The 14854-nt window shown below is 48.6% G+C and overlaps 2 protein-coding genes, 2 non-coding genes and 1 pseudogene across 4 annotated transcripts; 4 read left to right on the top strand and 1 right to left on the bottom strand.

The window, feature by feature from the left end:
- The first annotated feature begins 6587 nt into the window (after positions 1–6587).
- On the top strand, positions 6588–7538 carry LOC148113268 (olfactory receptor 52P1-like). The gene has a single exon (XM_034435934.2). It carries the CDS (start codon positions 6588–6590, stop codon positions 7536–7538), a length of 951 nt encoding a protein of 316 aa, XP_034291825.2.
- Positions 7539–9572: 2034 nt separating this feature from the next.
- LOC117676456 (small ribosomal subunit protein uS17) lies at positions 9573–12477 on the top strand. The gene is made up of 6 exons (XM_034435935.3): positions 9573–9669; positions 9821–10012; positions 10117–10248; positions 10332–10407; positions 11139–11268; positions 12310–12477. Exons 2-6 carry the CDS (start codon positions 9998–10000, stop codon positions 12431–12433), a joined length of 477 nt encoding a protein of 158 aa, XP_034291826.1. The 5' UTR covers positions 9573–9669; positions 9821–9997; the 3' UTR covers positions 12434–12477.
- On the top strand, positions 10956–11042 carry LOC117676477 (small nucleolar RNA SNORD35). The gene has a single exon (XR_004594424.1). It is a non-coding gene; the product is annotated as a small nucleolar RNA SNORD35 (small nucleolar RNA).
- Positions 11688–11782, top strand: LOC117676478 (small nucleolar RNA SNORD35). The gene has a single exon (XR_004594425.1). It is a non-coding gene; the product is annotated as a small nucleolar RNA SNORD35 (small nucleolar RNA).
- Positions 12478–13400: 923 nt separating the features above from the next.
- On the bottom strand, positions 13401–14337 carry LOC117676474 (olfactory receptor 52P1-like; annotated as a pseudogene).
- Between the last annotated feature and the right edge of the window lie 517 nt (positions 14338–14854).

Below are 14854 nucleotides of genomic sequence, written 5' to 3'. Positions count from 1 at the left end.
AAATAAGGGATTCGATTTATTTATGTATGCCTCTCTTTAACCTTTCTTTCGGTTCGTGTCTACATAGAATTATTGATCATCTTCGGGCAGCTAAATGAACTCAGAGATTCCCCCTTTCAGAGCCCTTCTCAGGACGAGACTTCACTGCTCCCTGACACACTTCACACGAAGGCTGGGAAATGAAGGGAAGGTCCCTCCCTCTTCACACTCAAACTCCGGAAGGTCCAAGGGTCCCATGGACTTTGAGGACCATCTTCCTTTGCTGTGTTTGTTTACCCACCTTACAGCTAAGGGTAGGTGGTGGTGGGGGGAATCCTCATGTCAGATGGAGCAGAGAAGGAGGAAGAGGAATGGCCAATTTGCGGGGGCGAAAGCTCCTTCATCAGAGACAGATCTTTGTCCTGAGAGAGACTCAAGGTTGCCCATGGTTGGGATGCTCTCATTTCATCTCTGCTCCTTCCCGTACGCTCACCCACAAAGGGAAGGACAATCTTGTGCAGCTGCTGGGGAGACTCTAGCCCAGCTAGAGGGTTTTGTGAGAAGATTCCCCTTTCTCATGAACTCACCCCAAAACCCACTTGCTTCACAAGATCCCACTCAACCACCAACTCCCCGCTCCCGTTGTTGACCTGAGAACCACGCACTACAAAGACCCTGTGATACCCTTGCCTGCCCTTCCCTTACCTGCTTCTGTGTCAGGAGGAGGCCTCCTGGCGCTTCTAACGCAACCAGCTGCAGAGGTTACAAGAGGACAAGGCAGCTTCTGGGTCCACCAGGTTTATAAGTCCTGCCCTTGGAGAAGACCAGGTCCCAGCAGAGTTGCACCATCGGGATGAAAGAAACAAAGTCTTAAAAAGTTATGATATGTATGTAGTTACTTACAAGCACATCTAAATTATATTAAAGTAACCAAAATATCTTTGCAATCCCCAAGGCAGGTCACAACTTTGGAGCACCCCCAAGGTTTGGAAATTGAAAGTTGAAAAAAATTGACACGCCCTAAGTGTGTGTGTGTGTATTTATGTATGAATAATTGCATTAAAGAACTATATATAGAATTGTAACTACTAACATGTTTTATTTGTATTATGTATGCCTCTTTTTATTTTGTTGTTTTTTACTTATTTTTTCCTCAAAAAAGCATCTTCTATATTTCCCCCCCTCTTCTTTGACAAAGCAGGATGTTTTTTTTAAAATCTGTGGGTTGTTTTTCTGTTTCTCTGCCATTACTTTAAAAGCAATAAAATAATAAATAAATAACACCCAGCATTTGTTTCATTTCTCACCCACCACTTTGGTCAGGGAGCAGCTCTCAGCGTCCACTTTATTATCCCTCGCTCCCTCGCTCCCTCGCTCCCTCGCTCCCTCGCTCCCTCCCTCCCTCCCTCCCTCCCTCCTTTCTTTCTTTCTTTCTTTCTTTCTTTCTTTCTTTCTTTCTTTCTTTCTTTCTTTCTTTCTTTCTTTCTTTCTTTCTTTCTTTCTTTCTTTCTGTACAGCTGCCCATCTCAATTGATGACTTTAGGCTATATCTCTGTCCTATGTCCATCCATGGTGTACCCCAACGTCTCCTGAGGGAGGTCCACAAAGATCCCAGGAGACATCTTCTAAAACTTCTTTTTTCTTCAGAGAATAGAAGAAATAATATATCTTTATACTTTCTCTCTTGGACTTCTGCTCTAGAAAGTTCTACCATCCACCTCAGACTTTAGGATGAATTGGAAGGAGCTGGTACCAGGACAATTTTGAGTCCATTCCCACATCTGGGGCCCAGACCTCCAGGCAGCAAGAAAACCCTTAGGATGGAGCCTCAGCTGCAGGAGACTCCCTACTTCGCCTGCAGAAGGATCCAGGTTCAGCTCCTGGACCTTCCCAATGCAAGATAGCTGGGATGACAGGGTTTGTAAATGGCCTGGTCACCTGGAGAGATGTGGCTTCCAGCTTCTAGAAAAGGATGAGTGGCCCACAAGGGAAGAGGCTAGCATTGTCTCCTTGGCTGCAGCTTGTTCCTTGAAGTAGACTAGATTCCTTGGCTGCCTCCTCCTTTGACGTGGAAAAAAATGCTTCTGGAAATAGAGTGATGGAGCTTGGTGGACCTTTCCTGAATTCTAGGCTCTGTTCCTACCACATCCACTTCTTGGATACCATTTCTTCTCTCTTAGTATCTATTAAGAGACGCCAGCCCAGAAACCAGGAGACCAAGAGTTCTAGTTCTTCCTCAGGTATGAAGCTGGATGGGTGACTTTGGGCCAGTCCTTCCCTCTCAGCCCAGAAAGGAGGCAATGGCCAACCACTTGTTACTCCTCTAGGTAGTCACCAGGAATCAAGAATGATGCAAAGGCATGTACACCCACACACTTTAACAAATGTTTTATTTACATTTCAGTCTACATTCCTCTTGGAGGTAGAGGGAGGGCTGCCGTAATAGGGAAGGCTGTTTCCAAACCAGTGAGTGCTCTTGATCCTGGAAGCTCACATGGATCATGGAAGCTTACTTTTATCAACCAGTCTTCCTTTGGTCTCCTGCAGTCTTTGCACATCGTTGCGTCTGTCCATGGTCTCCTGCCAGTGGGTTCAGATGGACACCATCTACTGGGACTGAACATTCAAGATATAGTTTATTGAACGCAATCTCCGGAACACCAGAAAAGTGTTTTGCTGGGCAAGTCATAAGGAAGTTCCCTTCCATTCAAACATAGATTCTCTTTTCTGAGTCATTCGGTATTCTTGGCTGGAGATATTAGAGGCCATGTAGCCAGTCCAGAAGGATTGAGGGTATTGAAAACTGCTGATGGATCAAGGAAATGGATCATTCAGCTGTAAGTAGACCGGATTAACACCAAAAATTGGCCATGAGAAAAAGTAGGTAGAACAATCTCTCCCAGCTCTCTTGAGGTGACTCCTTCGAAAGACATGACGCTCTGCCGTAATCCCAGAGGTTGGTGCCTTCGCAAGCGGAAAGGCGAGATAAGCTGTGACAGATCATAAGAGCTGCCAAAGGAGCAACTTCAGAGCCCATTTCATGAGACACGGAAAAGAACCAAAGTTATTAAGTTGATCGGATAGAGGCCAGGAAAAAAAATACATATTATCAGTAGAGAGATACAAATAGTCTTCGACTTACAACCGATTCAAAGTTATGACGGACCTCCCTGGGGGTACTTATGACCTGGTTCCAAAGTCCCAATGATTCAGGAAGAAGAGAGTCAAGCAAAGGTGATAGGTTGCTAAAACTGCTTACATTAGTTGCAATGAAGAAGGAAGTCATTTCTTTATAGAATTTCTTTTTTAGAAATAACACTATTCTTTCTTTTATATTTTTATTCCTTTTCGGCACTTTCTATTGTTTGCTTTTATTCTTTTTTTTGTTTGTATTAGTTTATATCCTTTTAATTGCAATGTTTAAAAAATTACACTAAAAATAAGAATCAGAGACATGGTCCGGTTTTAAGCCTAAGTACGGCGAAGGCCTTGCAATGAACTGGGATGCCCTGGGTCAGGGTGAAGACCTCAATCAAGCTGGAGTAATAGATCTATTTGGACAGGTTTAGGATCCGAAGAAGGAAATACGGTCAGGGAGCATCCAACAATCCATGAGGAATGCAGATGGACCCAAATCAGATCAGTTCCAATATCTACAGGGCTGCCCCAAAGAAGAGAGGGTCTACCTATTTTCCAAAGCACCAGAAGGCAGGACAAGAAGCAATGGATGGAAACTAATCAAAGGGAGAAACAACTTGGAACTAAGGAGGAATCTCCTGACAGTGAGGACAATTCACCAGTGGAACCGATTGCCACCAGAAGTTTTGAGTGCTCCATCGGTGGAGGCTTTCAAGAAGAGACTGGACTACCATTTGTCTGGAATGGTATAGGGTTTCCTGTCTGAGCAGGGGGTTGGACTAGAAGACCTCCAAGATCTCTTCCAACTCTGTTATTCTGAGAAGACCTCCAAGGTTCCTCCTCCTCCTCTGTACTCTATTGGAATGGGCATTCTTTTAGTGTGCGTGTGAGGGTCCTTCTGTTTTCAGTGGGATCTACCCATTGGAGCTTTAACACAATTCCTACTTCGCAACGGCCTGAAGCTCTGCTCTGTGGGTCAGAGGGAGTGCCAGAGCCACACCACAGAGCCCTGAGAATCTCAAAGGCCCTGGGCTGCAGGTGGCCCATCCCAGACCAGGGAGGGAGGGGGCACACGGCAGCCCAGAGAACAGGAGCCCACCCCTTCTCCCTGGACAATCTGGTGCCCAAGGGAAGGAGAGAGAAAACAGTGGCTCAGCGATTGATCCAGAGAGGAACCTCCAAGGAGGTGCCTAGATCCTGGATGCTCTCCGAACATGGTCCAGCACCGATGGGGGCAACACAGATAAATAAAGGCTCCCTTCTCGGCTTCTTGCCCTCAAGCCTTGAGAGGAGCCCAAAGGAGCAGCTCATTCTTCCATCCACTGCTTGGGGCAGGGCTGGCTGCCACGACCGGCTGCCCACAACCTGGGGTGAGTGAGGCAGGGTCTGTGAGTGTTCCAGTTACGCATCACAGAGTGCCATCATAGCCAGCGCCTTGCTCTTGCGACCACCAGGGTACTGGGTGCAGCAGAGCTACAGACTGGCCAGGCTTCAGTGGGGTGGCTGGTTAGTTCAGAGAAATGGAGAAGCTGGTGTGAATCTGTCCCCTTCCTCCCCCTGAAGCCCCCCCCACTTCAAGGCTGTTTTTTTGGACTTCCCTTTTCCCCTTGAACTGACACCTCTAAATGCCCTCCTGTTGCCAGCTTTAAAGCAGCTCCAGTCGGTCCTTGGAGGAAAAGAAAGAGTTAGCTATTGCCCACCGTTTCGATTTTTTTATCCTGCAGTTTTTCATGGGTGTTAAATACGGGCAGTCCTCAGCTTACGACCATAATTGAGCCTGAAGTTTCTGTTGCTAAAAAAGATATTTGTGAAGTGAATTTTGCCCCATTTTGCGACCTCTGCTGCCACGGTTGTTGTGAATCATGCAGTTGTTAAGTTAGTCAAAACGTAGTCACCCCGTGATTCTGGTTTCTCCGTTGACTTTGCTTGTCGTAAGGGCGCAAAAGGGGACCACCTGACCACCTGACCCCGGGACACTGCGACCGTCATAAATAGGAGTCAGTTGCCAAGTGTTTGAATTTTGTTCACGTGACCACCTGGATGCTCTAAGTGTGAAAAACTATCATAAGTCACTTTTTTCAGTGCTGCGGTAACTGTGGTGCTGTGGTGCTGTGGTCACTAAACGAACTGTTATAAATCGAGAACTAGGTTTAAAGAAGGTGTAAAGACTGGAGCCGTGGCTTGCATATTACTGCTGTCCAGAAAGCAATGCAGAGGGCATACAGCAGAGGTTTGGCCCCCAAGCTTCGGCCTCCGCCAATGACTTTCTGCCTTTACCCACGCCTGCCATGGGGCAGAGCATGGGGCTTCCCTGGATTGTCAATGGGCCCCAACAGTTTGTGCAGAGCCTTGTGAGCCCAAAGGCTTTGTGAGTCTCCACTCTGGAACCCTGAAAGCACCCCTCCCCCCCCAGCATTTGGAATCACCTGATGAGGAAAAATTTAAAATATTGATTTTGGGTGGGGAAACCTTTCCTTCTCTAATCAAAGATGCAGCTTCTTCAGATCGTGGGGTTTTTTTGGGGGGGGGGAGGCGAAGGGGACTCACAAAATTTTCTGAAATATCCTCCATCCATTAAAAGGCCTATAATCCATGAAGGGCAGGCTGAGTTTGCTGTGAAGTCCACCTGAAAGGGATTCATGTGGAGATTAAACCTCCGAAGGCCCACCTTAGGGATAACCAGCAGAGCAGAGCAACAACGATGACTAGGGGACTGGAGGCAAAAATGTATGAGGAATGGCTGCAGGGACTGGGGAAGTCTAGTCTAACGAAGGATCGGGGGACGGGACAGGATAGCAGTCGTCCAGCAGAGAAGAGGGAAGGGGTCAACCTATTCTCCCTAGAAGAAGAAGGATAAGAAGCAACGGATGGAAATTTATTAAAGAGAGATCCAACCTAAAATTAAGGAGAAATTTACTGTCAGTAAAAACAGTTAATCAGTGGAATGGCTTGATGTCTATGGAGCGTCTCAATCACCCAGGTCCTGGTTGCCCCAAAGGTGCCTTTTCCAAAAGGCAACCGGACTTTTATTGATTGTTTTTTTTTCTCTTTGAAAATGTTTTGCTTCTCATCCAAGAGAGGCTTGGCTGAGAACCAGAACTGAAGAAGCTTTTTCAAAGAAGAACTTTCAAAGAAAAAAACAAAAACAAAAAAGCCCAGTTGCCTCTTGGAAAAAGCACCAGTGGGACAAGTGGAACGGAAGTTGCCTCCAGAAGTGGTGGTTGCTCCAACACTGGAGGTTTTCAAAAGTAGACTCCATGGCCATTTGTCTGGGATGGTGTAGGGTCTCCTGCCTTGAGCAGGGGGTTGGACCAGAAGCCCTCCAAGGTCACTTCCAACTATGGTTCTATATTCTGATGGGGCAGGTGGGTGCAGCAAAGTTCACCCCCTCCTGCTTTGTGGTTCTCCCTCCCTGCAGCAGATGATGAAGCTGTCTGTGCATCCAGCGTGCGCCATGCCTCACCAAAGTGATGTTTGCGCTTAACGGGAGCCATGGAACTCCCTCCTCCTTCATCCTGCTGGGGATTCCGGGCCTGGAAGCCCTTTACCACTGGATCTCCATCCCGCTCTCCTCCATGTACGTTGTGACACTGCTGGGGAATAGCACCATGTTGTACGTGATCACCACTGAGCAGAGACTTCACAAGCCCATGTACCTCTTCCTCTGCATGCTGGCCACCATAGACCTGGTCCTGTCCACCTCCACCCTGCCCAAGATGCTTTGCATTGTCTGGTTCCGAGCTGGAGAAATCAGTTCCACGGCCTGCCTTGCCCAGATGTTCTTCATCCACGCCTTCTCGGTCATGGAGTCCAGTGTGTTGGTGGCCATGGCCTTTGACCGTTTTGTGGCCATCTGCAACCCCCTGAGATACGATTCCATCCTAACCACCCCCTTGCTGACCAAGATTGGCATCGTGGTGGTCCTGAGAGGCACCATCTTCATCGCCCCAATCCCCTTCTTAGCGGCACGCCTTTCATACTGCAAGACCAACATCATCGCTCACACCTATTGTGAGCATATGGCGGTGGTGAAACTGGCTTGCTCAAGCATCCTGCCCAACGTGGTCTATGGGCTTCTGGTGGCCCTGCTGGTGGTTGGGGCTGATCTGCTGTTTATCACCTTTTCCTACTGCATGATTACCAGGGCAGTCCTGGCCCTGCCCTCACGAGATGCCCGCTACAAAGCCTTCAGCACCTGTGCAGCTCACGTGGTGGTCATCCTGGTGTCTTACACGCCGGCTCTCTTCACCATCCTGACACACAGATTTGGCCATCATGTGTTACCTCATGTGCACATTCTCCTGGCCAACTTCTACCTCCTCTTTCCTCCCATGCTGAACCCCATTGTCTATGGAGTGAAGACCAAGGAGATCAGAGACCAAGTGGTCACCATTGTCCTTAGGAGGAAGGGCCTTTCATGAAGGACTTCACAAGGACTTTCTACACAACTTTTTACACAAGAATCACTTCTTGAGATGGGCAGTTTTAGAAATCAAATCAAGCCCATTTGATATTGTAAGTTTAGGACTCCATAAATCATTTAAATATTTATTTATAGATCAATTTTAGAGATTGCCCCTCTCCGTCCTAGAGCAACTCTGGGTAATATACAAATAGTTAAACAGCTAAAAATAAAAATTAAATGTATTTTGTTTGCTTAGCATGAACTTCACAAACACAGCAACCATAGCCGATCCATCGTTGCTTTTGAAATGAAAAGGATCAGAAAAATAACTGCTTTGAAGATGGTTAGTGGCTTAGCAGAAGATCTCATCCACACCCTGTTTATGCACTGGTCCTTTCTTATCTAGTTCCTGGTTAATTTTAATATTTTCATTCTTAATATTGAAGGCTTTTCATCTTTTAAGGTTCGTTTTGGATTGTTTTTATACTGTTGAGAGTGCCCAGAATTGCACTCCCAGAATTGGGAGGCATTTAAATTTAAGAAGTAAAATAACACTGTGAGGCAGGGCTTGTCAACTTTTTTTTATTTAAGAGTTTATACATTTTCATTTAACATACATTAACTGCTTGGTAAACAAGCAGTCTGTATTGTCTGGGTCAATTTGCTTACATAGTAATACTGTCCCCATTCCTAATTTCTACCTCTATTATCCAACCATTTGTAAAATAAGTCCCATGTTTGAAAATATTCTGCATCTTTTTTCTTTTATCTTTATCTGTCCATTTCTGCACAATCTAATATTTTTTTAATTACATCTTCTCTCTGTTTCCCCATTTTTCCAATACTATGTATATACAATCCTTGCTGCTGTCAATACATGTAGTATTAAATACAAATTCCCCTTATCATAATTTCCTGGTATTATACCTAACAAAAATATTTCTGCCTTATAATCTATATGCAGCTTTAACATTTTTTCTAACCATGTATGTATTTTTGTCCAATATTTCTGTGGACACATGTCCACCACATATGATAATACCTGCCAGGTGTCAGATTACATTTCCAGCATTTGGCAGACATGTTTTTATACATCTTTGCTAGTCTTACCAGTGGAAAAATGGCATCTATAAAATATTTTGTATAAGTTTGTCAATTTTTTAAAAAAGACCTGTGGATTTAAAGTCTGTAGAGATTCTCAGTCCTCTCAGGTCATGGTTGTCCCAAAAGTGATTTTTCAGGCAGCAACTGGACTTTTTCTTTTAACGTTTTGCTTCTCATCCAAGAAGCTTCTTCAGCTCTGATAGGAGGAGGAGGAATGGAAGGACACAGATGAACCTCCAAGTGGCCTCAACCACTCTCTCTCAAAGGATGCCAATGATCGGCTGTCTGTCAAGGAGCATAAATCCTTCCATTCCCCACCATCCAGTCAGAGCTGAAGAAGCTTCTTAGATGGGAAGCGAAATGTCTTCAAAAGAAAAAACAAGGAAGTCCAGTTGCCGCCTAAAAAAGCACCTTTGGGACGACCCGTGGACTCCAACTCCCAGAATTCCCCAGCCAGCATGGGTTGCCCAGGGAATTATGGGGGTTGAAGAAGCCCCGCCCCAACTGGTGTGTTTTGAAAACGACGCCCGAGAGCAAAACGTGCTTGAGACAACCCCCCCCCCCCCACACACACATCTTCGGAAATTTATTGTGGTTGTCAACGCAGGTGTTGCGAGGGCCGCACTGGGCGCTGGGTCCGAAGAGCCGTGGTGGGGTGTGTGTGTGTGTACGCTCCGACCGCCCGAGGCTGCATGAGGACCGCGGAGGCAGCCCAAAGGGCCGTCGGAGCGGCTCTTCCGCCGGGCAGGCGGGGCGATGGCTGCAGTCCCGGCCCAGGCCTTGAGAGAGGCGGCCCAGCCTCGGCCTGAGAGGCTCCTCAGCGCCACAAGCGGCCTCCCCTCATCGGCCTCAGGAGAGCAGCCATCTTGCCCCCTTTCCGGGCCGCGAGGAGGCGACCAATAGGAGGGCCTCATGGTCGGAGGAAGGCCCGCCTCTTCCTCCTCTTACTTGGCCTTATATTGACCGGACTACGGCTACTACTTCGGGGGCTGCAGGCCGAGGCCTTGAGGGCTTGCGTCTCTCACCCCGGCGTGACAATCCCCGTGAGCCCCCCTTCTTCCTCCTCCCTATGCTTTCTCCCCACCCATCCGGGGAAACCGTTCTGGGCCCCTCTCCCTGCAAAGCTGGCGGAGAATTCTGGGAGTTGAAGTTCACATGCCCTTCCCAGCTTAGGCGGCTCTCCTTTTCCCCCAGGCACGCCCCCCCCCGAGATCATGGAGACACGCCCCCTTTCGTCTCCAGGCCAATGGCCGCGAGCAGAGGTCCGAACGGCCGGCGGAAGAGGTGCGGCGCATTGCGTCACTTCCCCCAGCGAAGATAAACCTCCCGGCGTGCCGCGCGCGCGGTCTCTTTTCGTTCCGCGCGGCCAAGATGGCGGACACGCAGGTGGGTCCCCCGCGGGCCGGGGCTTCGGCCGGGGCTGTAGGCCCGGGCTTTGGGCGGCGGGGCGGTCGTGGCTCCCGGCTGAGCGCGCTGTGGTTCCCCTGCAGACGGAGCGGGCCTACCAGAAGCAGCCCACCATCTTCCAGAACAAGAAGCGGGTGCTGCTGGGCGACGCCGGCAAGGAGAAGCTGCCCCGCTACTACAAGAACATCGGCCTGGGCTTCAAGACCCCCAAGGAGGTGCCCGCGGGCGGCGGGAGGGGGGCGGCGGGCTGTGGGGAGGGCCGCGGGGCTCACGCCAGGGGTCTCCTCTCTCCCTCCAGGCCATCGAGGGCTCCTACATCGACAAGAAGTGCCCCTTCACCGGCAACGTCTCCATCCGGGGCCGCATCCTCTCCGGTAGGCAGGCAGGCAAGGAGGGAGGGGGGGCACCACACGCCGCCCTGCTAAGACCCCCCGACCCCCCCCCCGGGATTCTGCCCCTCTTTCCTTCTCCTGGGAGGGTTGGAGGCCTTGTGGAGACTCCTATCGAGGTCCAGGTCCTGGTTGGCCCGAAGATGCTTCCCCCCCCCCGGAAGGATTTTTATTCCTCGCAATAGTTCTCTGGCCCTTAGCGCTCTTTCTGAGGGGGTCTGAGAGGCCTTGAGGCCGCTTGGGGGTTTATCTGTGTCCTCAGGGTCACCTGAATCAGAGAGTGATTTGGACCCCCAAGCAGCCTCAACCACTTATCACAGCTAACGACCAGATGACTGCAAAGAATATAAATCTTTCCATGCCCCCCCTTCAGCCAGAACTGAAGACGCTCCTTGGATGAGAAGCGAAATGTTTTCAAAGGGGGAAAAAAACAATGTCCATTCATCTTTTGGAAAAAGCCCCTTTGGGACATCCCAGAGGGTTACCAGACTCTGCTTCGGCTCTCCCCCCCCCCCCAACTCTGAGGTTGCTGTGGCAAGGGATGCTTTTCTCACGATGGTCTGCGGAGCCCCTGAGTGGGTGCTGTCGACGCTGCCCTTTGGCAAAACTGATGCCCTGTCTAGCCTCGGGGCCCTTCCTATCCACCCTGAAGCCCCGGATGGACCTCTGTAGGGTTGGTGGCCTTCACTGGACTTCTCTCTCTCCCCTCCCCCCAGGGGTTGTCACCAAGATGAAGATGCAGCGCACCATCGTCATCCGCAGGGATTACCTGCACTACATCCGCAAATACAACCGCTTTGAGAAGCGACACAAGAACATGTCGGTGCACCTGTCTCCCTGCTTCAGGTGAGGAAATGCCAGAAGAGACTCCCAGAGGGCTTGCAACGGGCTGGTGACCTGGTTGCCTTGTGGGGTCCTTGCAGACGTCTCCATTTTGCATTGCGCGAGGGCTCAGGGTAGCTTTTCCCAGGTCGGGTTGTATAATTAGCATGCATCTTTTGGTCCTGTGTGCAGAAAGACAAAAATTGTTACGCTTTGAGATATGTTGTAAAATTTGGAACCCGGGCAGCGTGGCCCCCTGCCATGGAAGTTAGGGCAGTGGCAGCCTGCATTTTTATGGCATCCCATTTTGCAGCTTTAAGGCTTGTGGATTTCTGTTCCCAGAACTCCCTAGCTAGCTATGGCTGGTGGGGAATTCTGGGAGTTGAAGTTCACAGGTCTTAAAGTTGCCCAGGGTGGATATCTCTGGCCAACAGCAAGCCTTTTGGTGATGATGTATAATCTCACGATGGTCTGCAGAGCCCTAGAGTGAACGGGGCATTGCTGAAAACGCCAATCTGGCACTCACTGAACCAAAGAGCTTGCTCTGCTTTGGCTTATCACGGCCCCAAAACTTCTGGCAATTTGGCAATCATTGCATATAAGGCACAAAGGGATTGGCCTTGCCTGTCCACCATGTGTTGGTGATGAGTGTTCTGGTCCTGCAGTTGCAAATCCGCCTTTCAGCTCATCACTTTTTGTGGTACTATTGGACTGGATATCATCACAGCTGACACCAGCCAGAGCATAGAACAACTCAAAGAAGCAGTGCAAGATCAGCAGATGCGGAGAATCATCAAGAGTCTGACACGGCTGAATGGATAACATCAAGGGTCAACAGAATTCAAGGGAGGCGGGATTTAGTTCTTTTGTGACAATGCAATGAGTCTTAAACTAATGACACCTTTAACCCCACCTTCCAGCTCAGCCTCTTCAGCACCAATGAGCTGCATTTGACTTGCAGGCAGCTACTTTCAGATTGGGCAGCTTGAGGCGTCAACTGCTTACAAGCATGCTTCCATATCTTGTTGGCAAGTCTAAATCTCTTTCTTCTTCTCCCCCTCCCAGGGATGTGCAGATTGGGGATATCGTGACGGTGGGAGAGTGTCGCCCCCTCAGCAAGACCGTCCGGTTCAACGTCCTCAAGGTGACCAAGGCTGCTGGCACCAAAAAACAGTTCCAGAAGTTCTAAAGACTATTTGTACTTTCTTTGTATCAATAAACAGGCTGGTGTGATTTGAATGCTGTCCTTTCGTTAACGGCAGGCGCATTCCTCAACATTGGGAACAGCTAGGAAATGGGTGCAAAAATACCTCTTGGCAGACCTGATTTGGTGGCTTTAGGGGAAAAATGAGCCGTGGGTGCTGTGATGAGGGCCTTGGGAAGAAGGAGTGGAAGGGCTAAGGATAACATTAACAGAGTTGGGAGGGACCTTGGAGGGCTTCTAGTCCAACCCCCTGCACAAGCAGGAGCCCCCGTACTGTTCTGGATAAAAGGCTGTGCAACCTCTTGCACTTCTGGAGGCAAGCCATTTCACTGGTTAGTTCTTCTCTTAGGAAGAAATTTCTCCCTAGTTCTAGCTCGGTTCTCTCCTTGATTAGTTTCCACCCATTGGAAGGTAATCAAGGAAAGGATTTGCAGATGCAATAGAAAGTAGAAATGGGACAAGCTGGGGAGCTTTCTGGGGAGGAGGTCTTGACGCCTGAAAATAACAATCCAAAGTCCAGTAAGTAGACAAAATCATGAAGTTAACACAGCCTGAGAAAGTCCATAGAAGTCTATGGGTCCAAAGCATGAGGAGCTCCACATGAAGTCGAAGGGGTCAATACCAGTCCATAGGTCAAAAGCACGAAGTCAGCATGAGGTCCAAGAAGCCAAGGCACAAAGAACAATCCAACAATCATTTCTGGTATAAGCAAGCTAGGTGACTGGAGAAAATTGAGTTCTAAATCTGGTGATTGTACATTTTGACATCACTGATAGCTAAAGCAGGTTCTCCATTTCTTGCCTATGTACCCTGGTGGACTTTAGAAAAGGAGCCTGAGTCCACTGTGTAGCTGAGGCACCATGGCAGCCTACAAACACTGGGTCCCCAACCCATCACATTGTCTAGCTGCAGCTAAGATGAGAAGAGGGAGAAGGTGATTTGGGGAGCAAATTCAGACAGTTCTAGGTTCGACAATGACCTTGTTTGGGAGGAACACTAAAGACCTGTTCCCAAATCTTGGTTCTCACTCCATATATAATGGGATTCAACATAGGAGGAACCAGAAGATAAAGGTTGGCCAGCAGGATATGAACATGGGGAGCCATGTTGTGGCCAAAACGGGTAAGAAAGGAGAAGTGCTGGGCTTTTTGTTATTGTGATGACAGGTGGGAACCACAAGTGCCGAAGGCCTTGAATCTGGCCTCACTGGAGGAAAGGCGTAGCACTGCATGAACAATGAAGAAGAGAGGCCAATGCCTAGAAGGTCCCCCATAATGACAATCAAGGCCACACTTGGCCCATAAAGGCTGTTGATCCTGGTGTTTCCACAGGCCAACCTCACCACAGCCATGTGCTCACAGTAGGTATGGTGGATAAACATTAGTCCGACAGACAACCTTTTGATCAGGAAAGGACATGGGCACATCAGCAGAATTCCTCTGACAACAGCTGCCATCCCCATCTTGGCAGCTACGGAGCCAGTGAAGAAAGAATCTGAGAGGGAAGCAGATGGCCACATAACTATCTACGGCCATGGCCAACAGCACTGCTGATCCTACCATGCCTGAAGCATGGATGAAGAACATCTGGGCAAGGCAGCTGTCAACCTGGATCTCCCCAGCCTGGAACCAGAAGAGGGAAAGCAACTTGGGCAATGTAGAAGTGGATGTTACTAATTCGGTAGCAGATAGCATGCAGAGGAAGTAGTACATGGGCTTGTGGAGAGCTGGTTTTAGTACAATGACTAGTAAAATGCTACAGTTCTCAGCAATAATAGCCCCATAGCAAGTGCAAACTAGTACTGAGAACCACATATAATAAGCCTCCAGCTCTGGGAAGCCTTGCACCTCAAAGAAGGAAAGCCAAAAATATGTCAAATTGCCCATCATTCAGATATTCAGAGTTGCACCAACTACTTTGGCCACCAGCTTCACTGAAGATCTAGCACCTGTCAATCAAAGCAGAAAAAGAGATAGAAATTTTCTTGGAGCTGCAGGAAACCTTTCCTGTAACACGGTATAGGTCTTGCTCTATGCTAATCTATGGGCCGTTCTTGCACCAAGCCCCTCTTCAGCAGAAGTTTGGAAGAACTTCAAAAGAAGTGGGTGGCTCTGGTCTCACAGTGGTAGGAAAAGAGAAGTCATCTACAACATACAGTGTAAGGACTGAAAAAGCCACTATGGAGAACAGACAAGCAAAAAGCTAGCAGAACACAAACATGAATACCAAATAGCAGTCAGTAGACACAATAAAAACTCCTTAATCTCACAACACAGGTAGAGACTCAGCCACAGCTTCAACTGAGTAACTGTAAGCATGCTAGACCAAGCTAAATCCAGAAATGCTAGGGAATTCCTTGAAGGTTGGCATTCAGACAAATCAGCCATCAATGGACACATACAGATA

Source organism: Pantherophis guttatus, chromosome 5 (genome assembly GCF_059756535.1).
Source record: "Pantherophis guttatus breed Tessera chromosome 5, ASM5975653v1, whole genome shotgun sequence".
NCBI lineage: Eukaryota > Metazoa > Chordata > Lepidosauria > Squamata > Colubridae > Pantherophis > Pantherophis guttatus.
Note: the sequence above shows the minus strand (reverse complement) of the source record. Positions and strands in the feature narration are given on the sequence as shown.